Source organism: Argentina silus (genome assembly GCF_951799395.1).
Source record: "Argentina silus genome assembly, chromosome: 7".
Lineage (NCBI taxonomy): Eukaryota > Metazoa > Chordata > Actinopteri > Argentiniformes > Argentinidae > Argentina > Argentina silus.
In genome coordinates, this window is record NC_139661.1 from 10,451,368 (window position 1) to 10,478,723 (window position 27,356).

Here is a 27,356-nt window from a genome sequence, read left to right on the forward strand (position 1 = left end):
GAGGCAAAGGACCCAGCCTTCTGATCGAGGTACTCGGCCAGAGAGGCTTCCATCAGAAGAAGGTTCGGCCACCCAACCTTCTCTTTCTTGTTGGCTTCAAAATGGTTTGACCCATTTGCCGCGAGCTTGGCCGAAAATGGTTGCTTCCATGAAGACTTGATAGCCTCAAGGCATTCAGTGAGGATGGGAACATGCTGGTGCGTGGATGGGGGGGTCGCCCTGCAGGGTGTAATGACCCCCCTCCACGTACCTGACCCTGCATTCGTATCCAGCAGTGCGCAACGCTTGCAGGACGAGGACTCTAGAATGGAGGTCCATGACGGAGTAAACCAAGGCATGGTGGGCAGACTTGGTGAACGTCTGACTTCCACTAGGCATGACAACATCCATTCGGGCAGACTCCCTGGGGAGTAGCCTTCTAGGGGCGGCATTTCCTGGTTCGGGTAGAAACCGGAGCCATGTTTTCTGTGGGAAAAAACAGGAAACAGTGGTAATTAGGGAAGTTGACACACACACTACGCCATAGTGGGGGCAACAACCAAAATGAGTATAATAGTGCAGCAGTTAAGCTTCACTACGATGGCGGGAGACAGCTAGTGTGTCAATTGCCACGAGTGCAATATGTAGCATTGCTATCTAGCCATGAAATTAGCAGAGGTAACGAGACGGTGCTAGCTCTGTTTGTGCGAAGTGAAGGAACTAGCAACTGTCAGATTAGCCATGTGCTCAAGACGTTAAAGGACGACGAGCACACAAACCAGCCAATCTTCTAAGTGGTTAGCCGATGCTCATACAAGGGACCAAGAGAACGTTAACTAGTACGCGACCTACAAATACCAAACTAGCAACATTCTTGCGAACAGGGCATTCATATTTTCTGCATGAGGTGAGAATAAAAATGTGCTTTGTCAAAGCTAGCTAAGGGCTCAGATGGTCCGTGAACCACAAGCACACAAAGCTACAAAACTGTCTTTCCAAGTGAAATCCGTAACCGAGGTACACAAGGTATAAAATAACTTGAGGAATTAACGTTGAGCTAGCAAGAGTTAAATTAATTCCTAAGAATTATGAGTACCAAGCTATTTATGAGTACCAAGCTAACAACCTTCCTGTGTACAGAAGCACCGTCATAGCACTGACTAATTATGTTGTCAGGAGTGTAACCAGAATCAGTGAGATGTTTCAGCATCTGTGTGGGGGGGGGGGGGCAGCACCCCCTTGTATCCGGCCACATTCACAGAGTGACATAATGTCAGTATTGGCCTTGTACCTGTTTACCATCTCAACCCCTCAGACCAGTCAGTGCTTACAATACAGTAAGGTTGGTGTATTGGTCTCATTTCACCTCATTCAGACTAAGTGGCTCTTGACAAAATCCAAAAATGTTCATTCAATCCACAGCGCCTCTGTTCCAGGGTGGTCTTGACAATTCACACAATGGCAGACTTAGTTTGAGATTAGTCCCTGAGCACCAGCCCTCCCTCACCCCTTCCTCTTCTTCATCTCCATGCGCAGCTCAAGTTCTCCTATTCCTGGCTTAGCAACTGTCCACTGTCTCAACTGAGCATGGAAAAAGGGCCAGTGGACAAATATTTGTTTTCACTTTGTCTGCTTGCATCCATCAGATTCTCTACGCCCACACATGAAATCACTCTGTTTAACTCCTCATCACAAAACCATTCCTGTTGAGGTGGCTTTTTGAGCACACAGCTACATATCCCTACGCACACACACGCACACACACACACACACATACACACACACACACACACACACACATACACACACACACACACACGCACACACGCACAGACCCACGTGCATAAGTGTACCCTTACGTCCGGCCACGGTCAGTCGTGTCTGCTTGTAAACTTACGCCTCCGGCAGAATGCAGGATGATAGATGACCCTGAATGAGCTGTTCAGACCTCTATGGCAAGTGTGAGAGGAAACTGTCTGGATGGTTGATCTGACCTGGCTACAAGCAGCGAGCCCACATTTAATTCACATGTTGCATTCCCCACCATAGTGCTCAGGGAGGCCAAATCAAGGTGAACGGGATAGACATGGGAATGCACCAAACTCAATCTAAAGTTTCAGGTAGCAATCTAGTTGAACTCCAGTGAGTCATTCCAACCCTTTTCATGCCCCCTGAATAGGCCTAATTGAGCGCATGTATTGAGCAGTATGCTCTGTCTCAAGGCCAACCGTGGAACCAAAACAATTTGCTCATGACATGCAAGGAAAACAATAACAACAACACTAACTGAGGCAAAACAGGACAAGGCTCACATCACAGGAATGGGAAATTGCCAACAGCATAAACATAAACCCCCATTCTTACCACAATCCTATTTTGGTAGACGAAGTGCTAGAGCTCATTTTCACTGTAAAATGGGTAATGCAGACTGATAAGCCTGAGGTACACAAAAGGAGTTGTCAGACTAGCAAAAGTAAAAGCAATTGCTCTCATATCTCAATGAACAACTTCCCCTTGGCTCCACTCAGCCCATTCAATTTTTCTGTGCTATTTGGCATCTGTAAGATCAGCATTTAAAGGGACAAGTTTCCTCATGACCCCCAGTGTAATCTGTCATCACAGAACTGGTGCTGCAATAAGAAGTGGGGATGTGTGCAGGCAGGGGACAGAGAGAGGGACTGGGCATCATGCCCACAGAGAATGGAGCCATGAGAAAAAACGTCTGGTTAAGATGCCTGACAATTTCACGACCTCAACATTAAAAAAAAAACAAGTCCTGCAAAGATGACAAATAATGTAGACAGACAGTTACAACAATGAACTGTGTGTTAATGTTTCTTTTCACTTGGTGTTGAGGGGACAGACAGTATGGTATGACTTGTATCATCTTTTCAACCTGCATCTCATCTAGACATCGGAGGATGGAGCATGTATCACATTGCTCCGGGTACTCATTAATGTGAAACAATAGATGGCCTCTTGATTCATATTATTAGCAATCACATTTCCAACCCTGGTTCACTCAATATCCTGAGCTAACAGCTGACCCATGTTTTGACCAGTTAACAAAAACACATGGCTAGACAGTTGAGTGAATTACAGTATGCCCACCTGAATGCATTGTCATTAGTCTGCAGCTGATAAGCCAGTGATTAGACAGGCTAATAGAAGTCTCAATTACATATAATTGCATTACAGCTTTTCTACCGTTGGTGTTCTTACCTCTAATGAACATTGGGTAACCCTAGCCTGCTACACGCAGCCAGTCCCAAATCCCAGTGCACCACTTTATGACTGGCCCAAATGACATCTCTTACGTCAAACTCACGGAATAGGATGATAAAATTGTTTAGCGGGACCAATTACAGCTTGTTTGCTAGAATCTGCATACAGGGGTCTGATGAGAAAGCATGGTGATGTCAGGATACCAATCAGATCAAGCCATATTGAAATGTGAAACCCAGTAATTACCAAGCAAATACTGTACACCTTGGGAAGTAGAGGGTCTCTCTGTTGCTACATGATGGCTTAAAAGTGCACTGAGAAAAACCCTGTTCTTTACATGTACAGTATAGATGGGACTTCGAAAAGGGATAACGTTAAATTCTGGACACATACACCCTGCAATACCCCTGCTCTTTCGCTCTCTCAATCACATGTATCTGCAAAAGAGAACAGCTCACACTGGAGCACCATTTCCGTGTCAATCTTTGAAAAACCTGGAGGCAGTTACTGTTCATATCCCATGGTTCAGTGGCCAGCTCAGATGTGTTGTAATGGCTGATGAATAGCCTGGCATCTCCAGTAGAGCCCTACAGACACTGTATGTCGGAGCATCAATATTATCAGCCAATATTAGCCTTTTACAGAAATATCTGTATCGGTACATATTCCTCCAATAATGCACTGATGGGCGTCAACCTTACATTCCTTTTATAGAAATTATAGAAAATCTAATTTGATGTTTGCCATATCAGCATTAAGAGCATCCTTTTGCCATTGTTTATTGAAAACTGTGCTAAAAAGGAACTCTATGAAAAAAAAATATATATATTGGCAGATCAGTGAATGTTGCCCACCATAAATTGGCATCGGTTGCTGTTGTCTGGCAGATAATGAGGATCTGTTTCCCCAGTGCAGTGAGATGTCCTGTTTGCATTTTTGGGCTGGCAACCTGTCTGCTGGCCTCTATGAGGGCTGGACCATACAGTACACAGGGACTGACTGTTCTATTTTAGCAGTCAGAGGAACAGGTCTGAGCTTGCCATCAGCCTACATATACCATTTGCGATCTGAGTAATGTTCCAAAGCAAAGGGAAGCGGGCTGCAGAGATATCATCAAAGGCCGCGCTCTCATGTTTTTTTTTTTTCTCTTCCCTGTCACCCCCTGCTGTCTCAACCTACAGCATAACCCTAGCTATCTCTCTCTCTCTCTTTCTCTCTCTCTCTCTGCTGCCATGCCTGGCCTTCGCCACCCCCACCTTACGACACCGTCCTCTCAACTCTCGGTCTCCATTTTGCTCCATCTGTCTCCCCAGCTCAACTGAAGCATTAACTGGCCAGGCTGGATTCTCCTGTTCATGCAGGTAAACAGGCCATATTGTATCACAAAGCAGTGTTGATGTACCACTCCTATTCTCGATCTGATGGGTGTTAAGAAGTTGAGCATGTTCAGGGACTTGCGTGCAGCGAAAACATTCAGCAACAAAAGAAAAACCAACCAAGCCCCCCCTCCTCTCCTTATCTCTGAGCCCCCAGAGATCACCATAAGAACACTGAGAAAGACTGACAACGTTTTCTGAGAACCACAGAGAGTGAAAACATACCATCACAGAATGCATGTACAATATAAGGCAATAGATTATGAAATATAGCATAAAACTAAAGACCTTTCACTGGTTCCTTGTATAATGCAATCCCCTTTCCTCTCCTTTTTCCCATGTTCCCCTTCTACCTTTATCTGCAATCAGCACAGTTAAGCCTTATTACAATATGCACGGCTTGGCGCCAGGGGCAGAGCCCACACTCTTCAGACAGCTCAGAGCAAAACTTTGAATCACTTGATCAGTGTAGATAGATACTGTAAAGACCAATGCACTACAGACTACAGTATATCTCTACTTTATAGACATTAAACAGATGACTGTATGTTCACTGACCAGTCTCTCTCTCTGGCTCTCTGATGTATGAGGTAGGCATGTAAAATAAGAGAGCAAAACATTCTTTAATTGCACTAATTTCCCTTGAAATATCGAGTTCTGCAAAAAAAAAATTCTAAGCAATTGATAAAACCACACATTGATATTCCTACAACAATTGTACTATTTACGTAGCATCTGATTTTATGAGCAACCATTTTGTTAATAGCATGGCAAAACTGAAAAAGGGTGAGGATTTAACAAATCCTAACTGTCAAAGGTAATAGATAAGGTAATAAGGTAAAAGATACTGTAGTAAAAAAGCCAACATTTGAAAATGTGAAAGAACTGATGTTGCTGAGTGTAAAATACATCTACTGTTGTGGCAGTGCTGGTCATAATGGGGTTTGTACTAAGTAAGTAAGTAAGACTAATGTTGTCTGATGGGGACGTGATATGGCAAGGGTATGGGCAATTAGAGCTGAATAAATACATGCCATAAAAGGGAATTCTCACGGGTCTGCAAATAAAAAAGAGGGTGAAAGAAAAAGGTTAAATCCAGTTTGGGGGTTCTTCTGTAATACCTCCCCTGCAGTATCTCTGCCTGTGTGTGGGCTTAATGGGGTTTGAAATGGAGTGCATAGCAATAAAAAGTCATACCCTTCATCCCACTATATGATCAAGGGTGCAAGGGATCGACACGCTGTTAGTCATCAGCTGGGTCATTATGGTGCCTGCGCCACGAAAGGCGTTGGTGCTCTCAGACAGCCAGATAATCAGCCTGTACACAGTGGGAGATAAGGCCCCTGACGCCCTGACGCCCTACAACACCAACGTTAGTGCTACTTGGAGTCTGACTGATACACAGTACCCACCCCACAATCGACTATGTCCATCTCTCTCTCTCTCTTTCTCTCTCTCTCACACACACACACACACACACACACACACACACACACACACACACACACACACACACACACAGTGAGCTACACATACTCTCAATAAAACCAACCACAAAATTGAACTTTCTGAACTTGTTTTTATGAGAAGGCGCCCAATGACCTGCCCATCCCTGGAGTGGTATGAGGCCATGGGTGCAGACAGAGACAGGGCATTCAGGAAGGCACTGCTGAGGAGATGGAGAGGTAGATAGGCACAGGTGGGTGGAGGAGGCTATTTAAGGACAAACATGTGCCACTAGCTGGACAGGGTTTACTGCTGGGTGACAGGATCTGGGTTAGAGTAGTCCACAGTGGTGTTTGATCAGGCAGTCATAGCCTACAGCAGTTATGCTGTGTGTGTGGGTGTGTATCCACTGTATCTACACACTGAGGTCCATCATTCAGTGTGTAGATACAGGGTATTCATTTTTCCAGTACAGTCAAGTGGCACTTTACACTAGGTCACCTGAGGCACCTGCCATTATCTCTCCCCTGATCGGTCATGGCACTGTCTGACCTGGCATTCCACACGTACAGTGGAGTTGTTCTGCATAGGGCCCCTTTAAGTACAATTATCATTAAAAAAAAACCTAGCTTGTAATTGCTAGGCCACTTAATGTGGGTGGTGGGGTGCTCTGCTGAGGTTTGCTACATTCCCCACCTTGGACACTCCTGTGAAACACACACACACACACACACACACACACACACACACACACACACACACACACACACACACACACACACACACACACACACACACACACACTGACCTTACTCCGTACTCTGCTCTGGTCTGTGCACTGTGCACAAAACATACTCGAGCTCCAGCCAAGTCACTGGAAACATTTAGTTACAGCTTAGGAGAGTATGGTCACTGAGGACCAAGACCAGTCAATAGAGGCTCTGTGGGGTTGAATAAAGGGTCTTTATGTTGCTGTTGTGAAAACATGTTATATCTAGGGGCTTCCCGCATATTAATTATGCTATAAGTGAAGGGGAATCGTTTTAAACAGTTAGAGAAAAGGGGTGGGGGTGGTTGTGAAGGTGGGGTCCAGTCTGAATCGACAGCAGTGAATGATCGTGATGTCATGCACGGGTACTCTTGACAATTTTGAAGTCTGACATCAGACTGGAAAACTAGCGTCTAAATCTCTCTTTCTCTTTCTCTCCCTGCTGCATGTCTTAGAGCAGCATGTCAATATGTCAGACTAGGTAATGTCTACAGAACTCCTTGCGTCTCCGACAGAACAAGCAGTGCCACCGCAGGGCAGGCTGAGGACTGGGTGTGGGTCTTGTGTAAATGGGTGTTTTAGTTTGGCTCTTCTTAGGTCACCAGAAGAATAAAATGGGCTTGAATGGCTGTTGTTCAGTACAGTTACCAGCCTATAATATACACATGTATAATAAGCACAAACAAGAGCTTGCCTGAATGCATTGGAACATACAATATGAAGACTATCTGGAGATCTGGCCACTGGAGGAGTAAGAATGAAGTGTTTACAAGACAATTCCTAGAAACGATCCATATCTGGAAATCTTGAACGTTCATATTTCAGATTCTGTTGAAACCTGTCTCAGATATGCCACTTTGCGCTGGCATATGTGATCACTTTCTGACTAATGCCTAATGGGTTCAGCTCAGTGTACCCATTTTTGGAGATTCCATTTATAAACACTATCACATTGGTGTTGTGATCCTAAATATTACTCTGTCAGAGCAACTTATATAAAGTGACTCTGTGAAGTTTTCAAGCAAATGTTTTCTTTCAAAGTTAGAGCCTTTGGGAATGAAGACAAAATCCCCTCACCACTCTAGAACAGAAACATCTAGTCTGACCACCAACATCCCCAGAGTCTCCTCTTAGTGACCACTGTGGTGGTAGTGGTGGTGATTACAAATCCAGTTGTATCTTATAGTACTGTATGCATAACAACACACTGACTCTCCTCTGCTACACTGGATGTCTTGAAACTTAATAAGATTCAAGGAATAAAGGTAACTTCAAATGAACCCAAGTCATCTTGATTACAGCAACTATTCAGTGTTTTGAAAGACAACCATGGCTACACTGTGGTATACGTGGATGCTGTTGTTATTTTGCGTAACAACTGTGGCTTTTATACATTAAGTTGCCCCTATACCTGTGTAGTAACTATGTAGTCCCGAACAATTGTTGGGAGAGTCAATCTAGCTAATCTTAACTGACCTCTCATATCTTAAATTAGTTTGCATTGGGATTTCTCCATTTTTGTTTTGATGGGACAGTAGTTTACTTCTCCAAGTTACACTGCCAGCATAACTTTAATGTTATTATTGTGCCTGTATTAGGTTGTGTCTGCTCAATTAAGAATGGTGTCCTTCTGCCCCTCCTTGTTGACATTGAGATGCTCATAACGGGTGGTCATTTAAGTCATTTTGTGACATGGTAACTTCATTTCAAATTTGACCTTTTCACTTGCTTTATTAGGCTGTCATGTTCCCCTGATGTTAAGTTATGGCTGGTGGTGTCACCTTGACTCAGATTTTCTGCCATAATTCAGTTAGATCATGAACGCTAATAAGCAATTACAATGATAAATGTGCACCAAGTCATGCTGACTGCAACAGACCAATGGGGTCCTGACACCATCCCCAGTGATGTATCCCAGAGGATGAGCTGAACCACCACTGCTGAAAAATGTATCCTATCGTCTCTCTCCCTTCTCTCTCTCTCCTCTTCTCCTCTCTCTCTCTCTCTCTCTCTCTCTATCTCTCTCTTTCTCGTCTGCTGCCTCTCTCTCTTTCTCGTCTGCTCATCTGCTGCCATTGTGCTGGCGCCAGACCAAAACTAACCCTGCCCTCCTACCCTTTCCTCTGCTCCATGACACATTCACTCATCTAGAGGAAGTTCGGGGGGATGTGACCCTCTTAAAGAGCTGGGGCCATATCCTACCCCCAACACCGGGGGATATATGGTTTAGAGTATACTGTATTGTATGGTTTTAGTAGCCAGTGTTAACTACGTGCTAGCTTGTGAGGGAATGCTGGCCTCAGTTTGAGGGGAAATATTTGTCTCGGATGAGTGTAATGAAAACATGTTACACAAACCTCAAGGAATAATCAAAGAGTGAACTGCATTACCGGTCAATGTTGCAATTGTCTGCCAAATAGTAATAGCCACATGGGTGCTTTCAATGACATGCTGTGACAATGACTTTGCTTTTGAAATGAGTGGAACAGCATTCTCATGTTTCCTTTCTAAAGATGACTGTATTTAGTGGTGCTTTGACCACTCTATCTGCACTGTCCTGGCTGGGTCATGGGCTTCTCTCAGTCATTAAGAAGTTGGAAGCTGCGGAAGCCTGTCATACCTAGTTACTCCCAACAGAAATATAAGCACCGCTCCCCACTTATTCTAGATCTACAGTAATTAGAAGTTGAGGGAGTGACATTGTGGAGGAGGGTTTCCCTGAGTTGGTTACAACTTGATTAACAGCAACGTTTAATCTCATTGGTTGATATTGTTAGCCCTCGTCCACACGCTTATATAGTAGATACAGAACAGACGCATATGTGCATGGAAATAAATGCATGCACAAGAACATTAACCCACTGTCCAACACAAGCAAACAGTGTGGTATGTTACTTGTATGTTTCACTCATTTGATTCTTCTGTAAGATAATAACCTTACCAAGAAGGACAACCATTCTTCAACATGTGCAAGATGTGCATCGGAAAACCCACTATAAATACACTGCGGCTTAAGATTCAGAGAAAACCCATGTGTACATTTTGGTGGTTATCAGAACTACATGCTCTGATGACCCCGAAAAAATAATCATGTAGTTTGACCTGGACGTCCCTCCAGGGAAGACTTTGATGGGATGGAGAGCATTGGTGAGCCCACAGAGTTTCTTGGACAACAGTCCTCTCTTCAGAAACCCCAGCATGTGTTTCCACTCTCAGGGTAATGAGTATGATTTCCCCACGACCTGATAGCTGTGGAACGCTAAACAGCTTTGTGTTAGAACACCACCACCACCACCCATCCACTGTGCATGATCTCATCCAGCATCTGCTCATACAGAGGCTACCCGCTCGTAGGCTTTAACCCCCTCAGGGTACACACCTACACCCGCCAGTCCAAAGAGGAATCCCGCTAGTTTGTTTTCTGATTTGACTGTACAGGAACATTCACAGGCAGGGGTGGGGGGTGTCAATTGTGTGGACAAGAGAGTTGTTGCAGTAAACATGATGTGGAATATATTTTGTGCGCCAGGATGATGTTTAAACCTGAAATAAATAAGAATGGATCCTCCTCTACTCATTGAGTGTTTAACAGGCATGTACAGGCATAAATCCTTGGTGGGTGGACATACAGTACAGTAATTCTCTATGTATTCCTCTACTACTTCTTGACTACTCTGAAAATAACTTACATATGAAGTATTTTCAAAAAACCAGCTTCTCCTCAAAAAGGGCGTCAATGGAGAAATAATAGTGAATATTATTAATGGCACATCTCTCCAGAAAATGAGGAATGCACTGTAAAACACGCTTTGTACTTTACGTTTGTGATATTGAAACAGACGGACAGTCTGACCTCTTATGCCTCGAGAATCATGGAGCTCATTGCATTGTTGAGCAATTATTGGATAGGCTTGCTGGAGAGAGCTTTATTTACATGCCATTGCTCCCAGAACAAGAGCAAGGCTCAGAGCTGACTGTGAGGGGACAACCCGAGTCAGCACAGATGGTCTCGTCTGGTCACAGGGACCAGACACCTGTCAATGAGTAGCCTTTCAGCATTAACATGCTGACAAGGAAAGACATGCTGACAAGTAAATGCCTCATGAGTCCATCTGAGACACAGAATAAAACGCGTTACATGCACATTACAAACAATGAAAGCCTTACCATTTAACATTCACAAACTAGAAAAATTCCACATACCCCTTTTTTCTCCACAGGCCCCTTATCTACTTTTCAGGCCACTTAAGTTTGTTGTCTAATAACAGAGACACCAACAGTCTGTAAAAGCACTAGCTAATAATTGGATCCCATGATCTTAAAGGTTTCCATGGTAATAAAGGAAAAATTCCCATGGCATTGGCAGGGAGAGGAGTGTGATAAACAGGCTCTCTAAGGCTCTCTGACTGCTTCTGTGATTTAGAACAGGCTAGACTGTACTGAGCAGCTCCTGTGGAGCTCTACATTATGTAAACTGGCTTTCCTGCCTTTGAAGAATGCTGTTGTTCTCAAACCTTGTCTTTGACACAGATAGTTAGTTCTACGTGAAGTGCAAGTGTGTAGACAGAACTTAAACACACATGCACCAGAGTAAGTGGGAGCATTGATGATCATTTGAAAAGGTTAAGATCTTAATTCATCAAAACATAATAAAGTGCATGTCTTTGTAATAACGTAGTTCAAAACAGTTGTTGCAAATGAGCAATACAGAGCATGCCATAAGTTTCCCTAGCGACAATTGAGTAAAATAAATCACATACAGATAGGGCATGCAGTTGTCAAGAGTCTGTCCAGTGTGAAATGGTAAGAAAATTATACCCCTATCAGGCCCATCGCTCCATCACCACCTCAGCCTGTGCCAGTCTCCATGCCCGCTGGCTTAGAACCAGCTCCAGATTCATCCATGGCATCTTCTCACGCAGAGACAAATGAGCGGCTGTCAAGCTGTCAGCCCCAGGGCACAGCCACTCTCTCCTGGTGCCCTCAAACAGGGTCCTTCGTCAACATGTTTAAAAAGTGTTCAGTGCACTTCCCCTCTATGCTCTCACCCAGTGCACTGCTTCCTCTCTGAGGAGAACAGTACCAACGTGCCTTGGACATAGAATTACATTAGAGGCTGGATGGGAGGAGAGAGGGACTAGAGAAAGGGCACCAAGAGATTTGGTCGCAATGTATCATAATGACAGAAAGAAGTAGATGCTTAAAATACAATTCAATTAGACATCTAGAAGCAACCTATTAGTTTCCCTCTAATGGAACATTTGCCTTACAGAGAGCATTTATTGCCCAGGTAACAAATGTGTTCGGATGCAGACAGCCAGACTTCCACCCGACACAAGTGCACAATACACTGTGTATTAAAGAGAACATAGTTTGACAGCGTCTTGTGGTCAAGATCAATGTCACCAAAGCAGCCCCTCTGTAGGCCTACTGATACAGTACGTTTAATAATCTGAACATGTTTTTCTTAAACTACACTTTATCAAAGGAATTTAAAGTACATATAGTCATTCCCTTTGAACCATGTCCTAAATTGACTTCCCCAAAAAATCCCCATGTGTTTCTGAGAATGGATGCCAGTCAACTGATCTGAAGTTTGATATCTCTTCTATTAAAATCACCCAGCTAGTACTCCCTGGAGCAAGTGCAGCTGTGGGGCAGACAATGATAGCACAAATTGTTGGCAAAAGATGTCAAGATAGTATCTACCTTTGTGCATGAGAATAGGCTACAGAGAGCTCTTATGGTAGATTTTCCAAGCAGTAGGTATTGCTTCAATATCCAGCTGCACGGATGAAAAAGAGAAACATTTTGTGTTGAATTTTGTGATGCTTTTATCTCATCATAAGTTGTCATTACTTGTTATGGTGGTGGAGGAGTCCCTCTTGTTTTGTTTGTATTCTCTAGACACTTGTGTACTCAAAATGATTCAACATTACAGTGGTTATCATAGTCATAATTCAAACATACAAATCCTAATTTGATTCTTGTTGTACTTTGTACTTTTACTTAAAGTGCTTCATTGGCCATGGATTATGTAAATATTATTTTGAAGTGCATAAATACTACTATTGAGTTTCAATGAATCAGAGAAAGGGATATGACTCTGTCATAGTGACAGATACACAGTGGTTCAGGAACAGCCATTCGGAAACTGCTGTTGAAGAACTGGCCAAAGATGGAATGACACGAACTCAACGTAGCACCCCGTGGGTATCTGTATCAGATGGCATGCCAGGCATTTGCTTGATTGTTCTTCCTCAATGTGTTGGCGTGAGTCGTAGCAAGATAACAATCTATTATTTTTAGTGCTGGTGTTCAGTGTCAGAAGGAGGGCAATGATTTCCTGTTCAGTTCAGCTGGAGGTGTCTCATGTTGTGTGTTTCTTGTGGTCTGCACTTGTTAGATAGACTTAACCACAAGTTGTGTCAGACCTTATAAACAAACAACTGAGGCGCATGCTGTCAAGAAACCTGTCATCTACTTTTCTTAGGGATAAACAGAGAAAGTATAAATTCAATAGAGAAAGTATTTTCCAGTGAGTGAGGGGGTCTAAAAGTGTGTGATATACCGTTGATAATATTTCCAAACCTAAAATGTGTTATCTGCTCTATGAAAATGCAGAAACAAGGAACATTAGGCTAAACATCTATTGACAACCAACAATAAAATAATGTTTTCATGGACTGTATAGGTTTTATATCCAGGATTTTCTTCATTCAGTAAGAGATTAATGTTGATCGTCCAACCGTACCGTGATCATTTAATTAAATTAATTTAGCTCTTGACAGTTGGCCAATTTTTCTCTCTGCTACTGTTCAGCTTAAAACAGCCTGGAATTAGAGTGAATCGGGGAAAAGGTTGCATACATTCCAAGGCATAAGAATGAAAGAGAGATTCATATCTGTGTCTACTTCGTGGAGCCGGCAGTGAACAAGTCAGTCAAGTTGTAGGAACTATCAAGTGATAGCAAAAAGTAATGGATAAACAAACTGTACAGTACAGTAATCTAACCTCCGGCAATGCTGGAGCAAAACAAAATGGTTTAAATGAGAAGATTCCTCGTTAAATGAGTCTCTGATGATGTCTCCAAAACCTTAACTCATCTCAGCCATAAAATATACAGTATGTTGTTTCTCTGCAAGGTTTTGTGGGGATGATGGTGATTATCTTATCTTTCTTGGCATTTGTTCTGCAGTCATGAGTGGCCTGATTGTTTGAGTGTTATTCTATTCAGTGTGTGTAACTGTATGGGCAGTTCTCCCTGTGTCTTTAATGGCAGGGTCTCAGAACACAGGCAGGCACACTTCACAACTCCTCCCCTCGGCCTGGGTGCGATTATAGCCAGTGCAGGCTGAGGGCGACCTGCACTCTGGGCTACAGCCCTGTATGTGTGAGTGTGTGTGTGTGTGTGTGTGTGTGTGTGTGTGTGTGTGTGTGTGTGTGTGTGTGTGTGTGTGTGTGTGTGAATGTGTGTGTGTGAGAGAGAGAGAGAGAGAGAGAGAGAGAGAGAGAGAGAGAGAGAGAGAGAGGGAGGGAGATAGAGCAAAAGAGGGAGGGGGCAGCCACTTGGTGCACTCTTGTGGTTCTTGCTGTAGCGTCACAGCTGCCTTCTCTTCGGCAGTGGCATTGCTATCATATAACACACAGCCAAAAGCGCTCCAGCTTCTATGTTCGCTTGGACTTGTTCCACTGGACATGGGTTTGTCTTCTTTTGAAAAAGTTTTTTTCAACTACTTTAATTGGTTGATTTTTCATTATCCTACAGGGATTTATAAAACCCACTCAAAATAAGCAAAAAGGATTGTAAAGTATTTTTGCTACTTATTGGACATATTGGATGCTTTGACAAGACACCATGTTGTTGTTATCTACAGCAGAGGAACTTTTCTCTTGCCTTTTTTGGTGTTTGGAGACATGCAGTAGCTACACTGATCAGTGACATAAGAGCTGTTTAATACAAATGTCAGCAGGAGAATAAGGTTTGCTCCTTTGAATTAACAGAAATTAGAGAATGTGACAGAGAGAGCATATTCATATGCATTTGTATTGGGCAAATCATTCGAAATGCTAGCAAGAAATTGACTTTATATATGATTTGAGGTTTGGACTACTGGCCTCTCCTCTTGAAGATGGATTTTAATTTAAATAGCACTCTGCTCTACTCCGTCAACAGTACCATGGTCCCCATGGTCAATAGCACAGGACCCTACCATCCTGCAGCTGGACCCTGGAGTCTAATACTCCTGGTCATCATCATCCTTACCATAGTGGTGGGAAACCTGCTGGTCATCATTGCTATAGCACGCACATCCCAGTTACAGACCATGACTAACATCTTCATCATGTCTCTGGCCTGCGCTGACCTCATCATGGGAGTCCTGGTGGTGCCTCTCGGGGCCACCATCGTGGTGACGGGGAACTGGCAGCTGAGTGACACCTCCTGCGAGCTCTGGACCTCGGTGGACGTGCTTTGTGTGACAGCCAGCATTGAGACGCTTTGCGTGATTGCAGTGGACCGCTATATTGCCATTACAAGGCCCCTCAGACACAAGGTTCTGCTCAACAAGTGGCGTGCGCGGCTAATAGTGTGTGTGGTGTGGATTGTGTCTGCTCTGATCTCCTTTGTGCCAATCATGAACCAGTATTGGCGGGCAGAGAATGATCCAGATGCCATGGAGTGCTATAAGGACCCTGCCTGCTGTGATTTTGTGACCAATAGGACCTTTGCCATCATATCCTCTGTGGTGTCCTTCTACATCCCTTTGCTCATTATGATATTTGTGTATGCCAAAGTCTTCCTAATAGCCACGCGACAGGTACAGCTAATAGATAAGAACCGGCTCCGCTTCCAGGCGGAGTGTCCAGCACCGCAGATGCAGCCAGGCCACCTCAGCAACAACATCCTGCCTTCGAGCTATGGAGGCTCGGCCAGCAGCAGCAGCAGCTCCGCCCGCAGGAAGAACTCCAGGAGAAGGCCCTCACGGCTAACGGTTGTCAAGGAGCACAAGGCCCTCAAGACCTTGGGCATTATAATGGGCACCTTCACCCTCTGCTGGCTGCCTTTCTTTGTGGCCAACATCATCAACGTGTTTAACAGAAATGTGCCCCCAGGGGAAATCTTCCGCCTGCTCAACTGGCTGGGCTACATCAACTCGGGACTTAACCCCATCATCTACTGCAGGAGTCCTGAGTTCCGCACCGCTTTTAAGAACCTGCTGGGCTGCCCCTGGCTGGCCACCCCACGACTGAACACATTCTACAAGGAGCTGCGGACTCGCTGCCCCTGCTTCCTCGGATCGGCTGAGGCAGGGGCGGCCGGCTCCTTCCAGAAGCCCACTGCTGCCAGGACTGAGGGGGATGAGAGCCTGGCCAGCAGTCAGAGCAGCTACAAAAGTGAGGAGCCTTCCCCAGTACCCCCATACTCCAACGGCAGCACACAGTTCAGTGACTTCTCAGAGCCAGAAACAGAATTGTAAGTTTCTGATTAAATCCATTTATTTATTGGGTCTCAATTCACTGAAACATCTAAGTAACATTATGGCAATTTTGGTATGACAGTATCTTCAAGTCCTCACACTAATGGACACTATTATGTAATGGTATTCATTTGTGCAAATTACAGTAACTACATTTGCACTTGTTGACAATGTAATATTTGGTAGAGATAGATTAGCTACAGATATGTACTTTAGTCTTTAGGCTTTAATCGGCTTAGGGTGGTCAAAATGAAATAGATCTGTGGGGACATCTCAGCTCTGATTACAGCTCAGGCCGTCTAGTGATTCACAGTTAAGCACTAAGCAGAACAGACAGGGAGGTATGTCTGGGAATCTGTGTACCACTCCTCAGATTTTTCATATCTGTGGTCGTTCATTGGAGAAAAATTACATCAGAAGTCTGACGTGAGCATGAAAGCATGTGCATTATGTTTAGGGCTCCCCTTATCTTTAGCGTCGGCTGGTCTGAAGACATGGGGAATCACTACTGTTCTTTTCTCAGAACATCCACTCTATGTTGATACTGATGATTGTCAAAATAACTTTATACGCCATTCCAACTCCAAACTGCAGAGATACAAACCAGCTCTTTGTACTAATATGAGACGCCCAATTCTCAAAACTCAAGTATCAAAGTTTATTACAAAATTTAAAATAATTCACCCCCTAACTAAATTAAAGAATGCATTTTGTTCACTTATGTCCCTTCACTATATTGCAAAACAGTAACAATTTCAATTGTGACACAATTAATTCAATTGTGACGGATTCAAATTGTTAAAAACATCACAAATTCAATAAAGAAACAATTCAATGCATAAACACGTTAGACTAATAGTTTAAAATTAACAATAATAACTTTGCAACTTCATATCATACAAATTAAATTAGACAAAACAAGGAATAGCTCCAACACTATGCGTGTGAGAGAGAGAGAGATGTGTGTGTGTGCGTGTGTGTGTGTGTGTGTGTGTGTGTGTGTGTGTGTGTGTGTGTGTGTGTGTGTGTGTAACTTTGCATTTATAACATGTATTTCAGATAAAAAATGTTGTCATAAATACTGTAAGTGGTGAATAGGGTATTTTTACACAACACCCAATATCACATTCCTCTCTGCTAACAAATGGAAACTATTAAAGAGATGCTACAGTATTTCTGTATCATTTCTATTAAGACATCAGGAGCCTAGAGCAATACAGAGGTTTCAGTGATATCCCTTGGGGTGAAGTACAGCAGAGAAAGGGTGCCTTTGATATCATAAAACCTCTATGAATCCTTCTGTCAAAGTAATTAACCCAATAGAATAGATTTTCAGAGAGCCCACTGAGCATGTACATTGAGTAACAGAGGTAATCCATATTTGGAAATGTTCTGATTCTGATCAAGGTGCTGTGTCTGATTAAAATAGATTCAGAGCAATGTAGGAAAATAAATACTTACTGAATATTTAAACAATACATTACGGAATGTGAAATATAATCTCTGAACCTCCATAATTAATTTTAAAATTGTAGATTAACTAACACTGTAGGTTCTGCTACCATATTATGTTACCTGTAATCAATCTTGGAATCCACCTAATGTCACATACACTGTATACAAATTATTAACATATGTGCAAGGTTCCTCAATCCTCAGTTGAACCACAGTCACTGGATACTGTGCAATGTACCCTTGGTGTATAAACCAATTCTTATTGTATTACACTTATATACTTACTGTATTTGACCTTCACAACAAGTTAATTATGAATTAAGTAGCTGAAGACTAATACTAGCTAAGAAAACACATGAGTGCAATATTAGGACAGTACAATAAGAACTGAAATAAGTACTGAAACTGCAGTCAAACAAATCAACATAAGACAGAATTTAAATGTCTCAAGAATGTCTAAGAGCGAAAGGGCTGGTATATATGGCAGTTTTGGAGGAGTTTCTTAACAGTGTGAGTTCAGCGGCTGCTGCAGTATGCCTCTACTACGGCCTCACTGATGCCTGTCCAACACCCCCCCTCCGCAGCTGATAAACCTTTATCACTGGGGCACAAGACTTCCGTTCACCGGGAGAGCCTGTTTACTATACAAATAGCCAATGAGAGCTCACACAGGAGCATGATTCAGCTTTGGTTGGACAGCTAGACATGTGTCTCACTGATTCAATCCAATATTGCTCAGCTGCAATTTGCAGAGAATCCCTCCATATACTAGACCATGAGCTGTCACTTTTAATTCAAACCAAAATAAATCAGCAGTCACTCATTGCTCTTTGAAGTTAAATACTGTTTTTACAGTGGAAGTGTAGGGGGGGGGCTGTGTTATCTTTTCTGGTCTTGTTCAATGAGTTCAGGGGCATAGGACTCATTAAGCTTTTTATACGTTATTCTCACACTTGCATATACTGGATTCAAAAAGTTTCATAGCTAATGATTGCCTAGCTCTAGCCATATGAATCAGCCAGAGACACTGCAAGAATTGTTTCATTCAAACATTATTTACATCTTCAAAAGTTTTCCTTCAGATGCTGCCATCTCTGTATGCTTTTACAGATGCAATCAATTGAACTGTAACGTGGGAGACATTTAGGAGCATATAAAAGTATTCCTTAAAAGGAGCCCAGTATGTTCTGTAGTTGATCAGCCCGAGGGGAAGGCTCAGTGTACTGCACTGCTTTGAGTTGGATTAGAAAAATGTCAGGGAGATCATTCTAGGAGCTGTCTCAGACGGGGCTGTGGCTTTGATAGTCTATCTAGGAGTCTATCGAATGTGTATGACAAATCATGTGCTCCCCATTAGCCCCTAGACGGCCTGGGCACTGCATGAATCAGGGATCTGTGCCGGTCAACATCAGCTAGGGTACTGGGCAGTCATCAGATTGGGGAGGATATTCTTCAAGATGAGAACTTTGGCGTGACTGTGAGAGACCATGCGCTCCTCATTCATCCTCGTCTGTCTCCTGTGTGTGAAGGTCACAGAGGTGACACACACCCACTGGAGACAGAGGAGAAACAATGAGGAGACAAGGAGATGACATTGGGGAAAGCAGTAACAGTTAAGCACCATTATTTCCCTCCCCCTGGGAGCACAAGCCACAGGTTACACAGAGGATCCGTGGGTGATGTCAGCAGAGGCAGTTTGTTAGACATACAGTATACTGTAGGACATTACAGGTTAGCCACACAAGGGGTTGGCAGTTTGTCTACGATCAGTTTACTTCTTCTACAGCATGACAAACACCATCTTTTTTTCAACTAATGAATTCAATTACTTCTGATACATTGTATCAAACTCAACTCCACATGTACAGTTCCATGCAGTTGAGGTTATTTTTCCCCCAAATGAGGTTAATGGTGCTGAACATGGGCCTAAGTTACTTTATGATTAGAGAGAAGGGCCGGTGATGTTGCCAACAGATGCTCTATTTTCATTGAGAGTCTGCTAGTCTTGCAATTCATTAGTGCCCATATCAACATGTTCAGTGGTTTAGTGTTTCTGTCACACATGCAAACATGGTGTGGAGGCTTCTATTCATTCTATGTAGTTTAGTAGTGTATTTACATTTAAGGAGAACTTTTTCCATAAAAAAACTAAACCATTTCAAAATGATCCCCATAAGATACATAATTCATCATATTTAGTTAAACCCTGTTTTGTTGTTCAGTCAGTACAGATCTTTGATTCTACGGACGAATAAGTAACATCCCGTCGAAATATCACATTACTTTAGCAAACCATTCAGGATTCCGCACTTTTATCATCCAACCCCGTAATGTTGTTTTTAGATCTGAAAGGGCACAGTTGCTTCCACATTAGCCCTCATCAGCAGCACTGCAGCAACTTGTTATAGTTGTCACACACTTGTGTTCTTTCATAAGCACTGCAGTCTGCATTCAGCTCAGTGTTAGGACAGGAGGAGGAGGACATGACAGTTTACATAACATGAGTGAAAACACTTAGAGGCAGAACACAAACGCTTCTGTCCTAAACTTGTCTTTAGCTTTGACAGTGGTGTATTTGTTTTCAGAGAGAAATTAAGATTTATCATTCTGAACACTACTTCTAATATTCATAGTGGCCTACTGAGCTAAGCAAAATACCAGTTAGTCCGGAAGAATGGTCGATTTTCGCTTTCTGTATAGACATCCAGATTCATTTCCTTTTCAAACTTACAATAATTGATGACTGAAATTGAGAAAATTGCAAAACTGTAGATATGGTGTTGAGTTGGAGTTGACAAAAGGCTTATATCAAATAGAATTTATCTGAATAGATTTTAATTTAAAATTAGTGGGTTTTTTGCCACATTGAGATTTAACAGAAGTTTAAGGGACAAAAATAGGGAGCTAGTAAAATTGCAATTGTCTGTGCTTCAACCAGGCAAAGCATGTGAATACAAATTACAATAAAAGCATGACAGAAGAGGGGTTGATTTGATATAATGTATTTGCAAGCATTAGCTCACTAGAATTGACTGTTGTATTTGTCCTGGCAATAAAAGGTTATGGCCTAAATTGCTGTCTCAGTCATACAGTACCATGGCCGACAAATGGGACCCTAATGCAGTTCTTCATGGAACTGTGCTCTGTCGGCTGTGTATATCTGATGGCTGATGAACTAAACTCTGGCCTTGTATGTAACTGAGACTGAGGCAGCCCTTGGGGCTATCCAGAAACAAATATGTCAGATAGAATTTATCCAAATCTAAATGCCATGTCCCTCAACAGAGAATTTTAAGGCATGATTGTTTAATTCCCAAGTCCCAAAACTCAGCTCATGAAAGACTACTCTAAAGATCTACAAGAGAAACAAATAAACCTACAGAAGTTACTGTGTGGAATGCAGACACAATCTGCATTATTCCAGTGTTACATACAGTCATATAACTGGGCCTCCCCATTTCTTTGTTTTCATCTGAAAAACCAAACAAGCAAAACCATCCCAGGGAAGGGTATCACATGAGGTCCAGTCAACCCTGTCACTGGGCTAATAAATCACTGTGCCTTTTCACTTCATTATTGGCTTTAAAGGAACCACAGTTCAGATGTGTCATAACAAGCAAAGAAGGCCTTCTTAATGCGCTAATGTTGTAGTTGGATTAAGAGTGAAAATGACTTAAGCAGTCTGAACTCGCTTTACTTATGCATTAGAAAAAAGACACATTACGCTGTCCTTTCAACTTGTGAACTTGTGTTGTTGTTTCAGCTTCCACTTGTTTGGCATGGCAAGCACTGTATATCGGCAAGAAATAGCTCTTGGAGAGAATCCACCAGGCGGAGAGACGGTGGAAATATGTCTATCTGCAGCCTAGCCTAATATACTGAGTGACCCAGGGCTCTCGCCACAATTGGTGCATTACCTCAAATGACTGTTTAAATATTTATACACACATTAGGTGACAACACCAATGTTTTAACTGACATTGGTGATACATGTATCTACAATGATATTAATGCTGAGTTGGTAATGACGATAAGCTAAGTGTAAAATCTAAATCCCTGGTAAATACTGAATCTAAATACTGTCTGAAAGTATGTACTGTAGACTTAATCTGAATTAACAATATACAGCATGAGCCTCTCTGTTTCAAATTGTCACTCAAACTAGATTATTGACTTTAAAATACCAAAGTATGCCTTGGAAATATTCCGAAATAAATCATAATGGTTGATTTCCCGTAAACATATAATACGGCAGTTTCTCATGAGTAATACAAATGCTATTCTGCATTCTCATGTCTATCTGGGAAATTATTGTCGGAGTACCATAAAGTTAGATAATAATAATTAATGATGCATGAAACACATTAACATACATACTGTACTGTACTGCACATTCAAGTTGCATAACATGCATACAGGATGGCCACAGAAAATACACTCAGCAATTAAGTTCTATTTGTCAAACAAGTGAAACAGGAAATTGATATGTTGACAGATGAATGCAGCTTTTCAATTCCAGTCTCTAATAAATCACAGCAGTCTACTAAACGGCGTTGTATAAGCTTTAACACAATGGTAACTTTCCCAGGTTACAGTGAGTGACAAGTATTGTATTTCAAATATATGGCTGTGATTTTATGCTGTGAAAATTGCACAATGAATACCAGCACCAGTAAATTGCGTAGGGAAATCTACACATAGCATAACCATGTGGTAGTTTACAGTATACTGTACCTCTTTATAATCACAAAGCTACCAATTTCCAGTCTAATCTGTTGAGGTGAGGCATGTTTTGATGCCGCTCTAAGAGAGGCCATTGCAGAAGCACTCTTTTCATGTGCCGTCCACCATCACGGACTAAGCATAAATATGCAAACACTGCCACTGACTGAACTCCACACGCTGTCTTCTCCAATATTAGTATTTTGTTAGATTAAGTGGAGATCAAGCCTTGGAGAGCATGAAATGAGGAGCAGGATCAGAGCAACACTGTAATGACATGAGAACGATCTTTAACACTTCTTTTCAAAGGAGAGCTGAATATCTGCTCAAATCCTACAGCATCAGTGATTTAAAATGGTGGGCTTTGGGAGTTGGATAAGTAGGTCAGTATGGGACAAATGGATACGATTAGATTTCAGAGATAATAAAAGGCACTAACCCATAACTTGCCATATAACTTGCCATATTTTTCCACCTCATAAATTAAGCAGCCAAAACCTTTGTAAGAAACAGGATCAAACTGAGGTGTGAATTTGAAATCATGAATACATGTATTATATTACATATTATATTATAGTATAATACGATTCATGAGAAGAATTCAAGAAACTCAAAATATTATTTTGACAGGTGAACAATGCCATTAAAATGAGCTCTAAGGGCAGCTGAGTAAAGAAGAAAGAAGTAACATAATTTAGCATCTCATTGTTCCTTTACTTTCCTTTTGAGAAAAATTAAGGATTTAGAAGGGTCATAATGTGGAGAAACCATATGTGTTCCAGATGGCTCTTAAGAAACGCCAAAAATTTCACTGAAATAGTTTAGTGCCATCAATCATTGAAATCAACATCCTGTACTGTACTTGATATCCCACTGGAGAGAATTAATTAATAAATAAACCTTTGGCCTAAAATCTGCCACGGGTGCGACCTCAATCACTGACCACAAAGTCCACCTTATCCTGTTGACAGGTACACTTAGCTCAAATGATGGATGGATCTGCTTGGGCTTTGAAAATCATGCTGAACTAAAGTCTATCCATTCAGATGGAGACATGAACTCACTCTCTGGGCTTTATATTAGGATGATCCAACTACAGCATACGAGCAAGCACAGTAGTGTAACATACAGCCTTTTAATTCTCTCTACAGGACTTACCTCACCCTCCTTTTCAATCATGTGATTAGTGCTAGACGACATTCATTTCGGTAAAAAAAAGGAGTACATGGAAGATGAAAGAAATACCATCAGTGTCGCCTTTGGTAATTGCTTATCTACCAGATGTTTAAAAAGTGGTTTAGAGCCAGCTTGGGATGGAGTAGGAAGGCTAAATCTGTCCCGTTCATTCTTTCCATTCTTTCCAATTCAGGTTCTGTGATGTGTTTCAAATGTAATGCCCCCGTAATTCTCCCCGGTCACTGAACCCCATATAAAACACGGACATACTGTATACAAACCTGTCACACAAATACCTATTTGAGCCTTCACACACACACGCACGCACACACACGCACGCACACATGCACGCACGCATGCACACACGGGCACACACGCACACACACACACCTTTTTCTCTTCCGATTTCTCCAACACAGCACTTGTAGGCATTGTTTATTTTTTATTTTCCTGTGGAGACATGTACAGTTATGTTGACAGGATCAGAATTTCAGGAATTTGAAAGAAAGCATATGTAAGGCAGGGAATCAGTTAGGGGCGCAAGAAACCTGTCAGAAGAACACACGTCCATTCAGTGATTGGTGGGAAATAGGATGGGCAATAATCAAATCAAATAAGCAGTAAAATCCACTGTTATCATTCTCTAGTCAGCACTGAACCTCTAATCTTGGCTAGAGCGCTAGTGCCTGGTGGGGTAAAAACAATCACACACGGTTCTTATTCAGTAATGCACCGGGGGGCTGCATATTTCAACCTCTGCCTAACATGTCAGGGTCACCTCTCACACCGGCCACTTGCCAAGTCAAGGAAACAATGGTCTCTTGATAAGACAGTAGGTTGGCCTTAGTGTTGGGATGCTTCAACAGTAAAAGAAGTAAAAGGACCATGTGTTTGGGATTTCATGGGCGAAATGGGATGAACGTCTGATATTGCAAAGCAAATGTACATGACAGTGACAGGATTACATGTGACTGCTGGAACGTATTCAGAGTTGGATCTCAGTGTTAAGAATTCCTTACCATCATTTGCAAAAAAGAATCTTTTAAAACAAATGAATGTTGTATTTGCTTTGTACTGTACTGTATCAGTGTTGCCTTCTACCTGATTGTAACAATATCTTCCATTGAGACAACCCCTCTTCTCAAGGAAAACAAAACAAGATGTACTTTGAATCTACTTTTTGAAATGTAATATTTATTAATGTGTTTTTGGAGGTAGAGCTGAATCATATTTCACCAGTGCTCATACAGTATGCTAATTTCTCCTTATGCACTCAGTTTCACATTACAGGAAAAGGACGGATGAGGGATTTGGAATCTATTGAAAACAACAACAGACTCCAACATCATTGCTGACTGAGCAGGGATTGGAATGGCCAAGAGGAGACGTAGAGGACAACTAAAAGGGATGGGAGATGCGTTGGCCCTGGTGAATATGGATAAGGCTGATTGGCTTCTGTTGATCCCCTGAGGAGGAGTACAGGACCGGGCAGTTGAGATCCAGCATGGCCTGGCTGATCTGGACATATGGGTGTAGCACCAGGTCCTGACAGACAACCTTAAAGATGCACTATGTCAACACCCTGCCACATAATGGTAGGCCTGGGGATGTTTGTTCACTGCAACTCAGCACTAAACCGTCATCATCAACTCACCACTCTGCAACCTACACGCTCACAGCATGCAGTGTGCAATAGGATATACTCTTCTTCCTAGGGTGTGCATCAGTAATACACTGTAGAAAGACTTTCAAGCACAATGTGTGTGTGACTTATGGTCTAAATTGGCAAAATAAATGTTGTACATTATCTAATGCTAAATTATTTATTTATTATATCCCCACTCTATCTGTAAATGCAAGAATTGTTAATGGAATAATACATAAATATCATGCTATGTATTTACAGTGCGGTCATGTCCGTAACTGGTTTTTATTCACTTTCACATAATCAAGCCTTTCATTGCAAATCAACCTAATGAAAGGGGTCTGCCTGAAATGGGGTAAATAACCCTGGTCCAGGAGAAACATCCAGGCTTCAGGCTTTTACTCCATTATCCAGATTGTCTGTATATTACTCATATCAAACACACACCTGTTGATTAAGACACAGCCCTCAACACACACTTGGATATATCATGTTCAATTTCCTTTAGTTAACAAATTAATTTGGCTGCTATAAAAAAAAATCCTTCTGCAGGAAAAGTTAATTATATTTTAGGAGCAAACAACCCTGGTCCAGGAGTACTATGGGTACCACTACATCTAATTACATTTTATTGATTGACTCATGTGGCATGGTGGCTGTCTTGAAGAGCTCAATATCTACCTACAATAGGGTTTAATATACTGGTTTTCATGTGCTCTTATTAATGCTCTGTTAAAGATACTCACTGGATCAATGATAGCTGTCTTCCAGGTCTTTCAATGCAGAAAAGGTCAGCACAAAAATCTGATTTACCTACAATACTCCTGGAGCAGGTCTACATCCCTGCTCTACCTCTGAGCTCTATCCCAGACAATCTGATGTTCCTGTACTCTGTGACCAAGTTGTAGAATGAATCATGATTTATGGCAACAACACAGATACAGATAAGTAGCTGTAAATAAAACATGGTGCCTTTCACCTTATTACCTGTGATTGGAATATTCTCCATCCTGATTCACTGAAAACAAGATATACTGTGTACATGCTGCCTGCATGCCTGTGTGATCAAGTAACACTTTCTCCTTACATATCGTGCAGCATACTCACTCCTACCATATTTATTCAACTGTGTGCAACTGTGTGTCATTGTAGGTGTTATACAATTTCATACCTGTACAGTACAAGTCAAAAACATGTTTATTTTCATACAGCAGGGTGAATATGACGAGGCATTAAATGAGAGTAATATGATTCACAAAAATAATCTTCAGTACTATGAACTACAATTCATTATGAATTTTGACAAGTGGTACCTCTATAGACCTCTCACTAAATATATGACTGTACAACAGAAATAAATGACAGGGTTTTCATGAACATGTGTATGTAAGTGTGTGTGTGTGTGTGTGTGTGTGTGTGAGAGAGAGGGAGAGAGAGAGAGAGAGAGAGAGAGAGAGAGAGAGAGAGAGAGAGAGAGAGAATTTGGCTAGAGTCTTTTACTCCAGGGAGCATGCCCTGGACAGCAAAACCCTCACTTTGTCACAGTTACTGTGTGGGGTTAGAAACACTCTTGTTGAAAAAACATCCTTATCTCCACAACTGCTTGGGATGGAAACAATTATTCAAGAGTTCAGCTCGATTCATATCAGGTAATTCCTGTTACAAATAGGGTTTTCTTAGAGTGGGGGGCCGTTAAAGCTATATCAATCTCACACAACCTACTGAAATAACCTTTAACAGCTTATGAAAGGTAGCTAAAGTAAAGTAAGGCACTCTGATGTACAGTGCATTCGGAAAGTATTCAGACCCCTTCACTTTTTCCACATTTGGTTATGTTACAGCCTTATTCTAAAATGGATTAAAAAATGTTTTTCCTCATCAATGCCCCATAATGACAAAGCCAAAACAGGTTTTTAGAAATGTTTGTTAATTTATTAAAAATAAAAAACTGAAATATCACATTCACATAAGTATTCAGAACCTTTACTCAGTACTTTGTTGAAGCACCTTTGGCAGCGATTACAGCCTCAAGTCTTCTTGATTATGGCGCTACAATCTTGGCACATCTGTATTTGGGGAGTTTC

At 42.0% G+C, this 27,356-nt stretch overlaps 1 protein-coding gene across 2 annotated transcripts; it reads left to right on the forward strand.

The window, feature by feature from the left end:
* The first annotated feature begins 14,318 nt into the window (after positions 1-14,318).
* adrb3a (adrenoceptor beta 3a) lies at positions 14,319-27,003 on the forward strand. 2 transcript variants are annotated; one of them, XM_083674149.1, is made up of 2 exons: positions 14,319-16,191; positions 24,905-27,003. In XM_083674149.1, exons 1-2 carry the CDS (start codon positions 14,928-14,930, stop codon positions 24,949-24,951), a joined length of 1,311 nt encoding a protein of 436 aa, XP_083530275.1. In that variant the 5' UTR covers positions 14,319-14,927; the 3' UTR covers positions 24,952-27,003. The 2 variants fall into 2 exon arrangements, with proteins under 2 accessions (XP_083530275.1, XP_083530274.1); XM_083674148.1 differs by having other exon boundaries at positions 14,322-16,270.
* Positions 27,004-27,356: the final 353 nt, after the last annotated feature.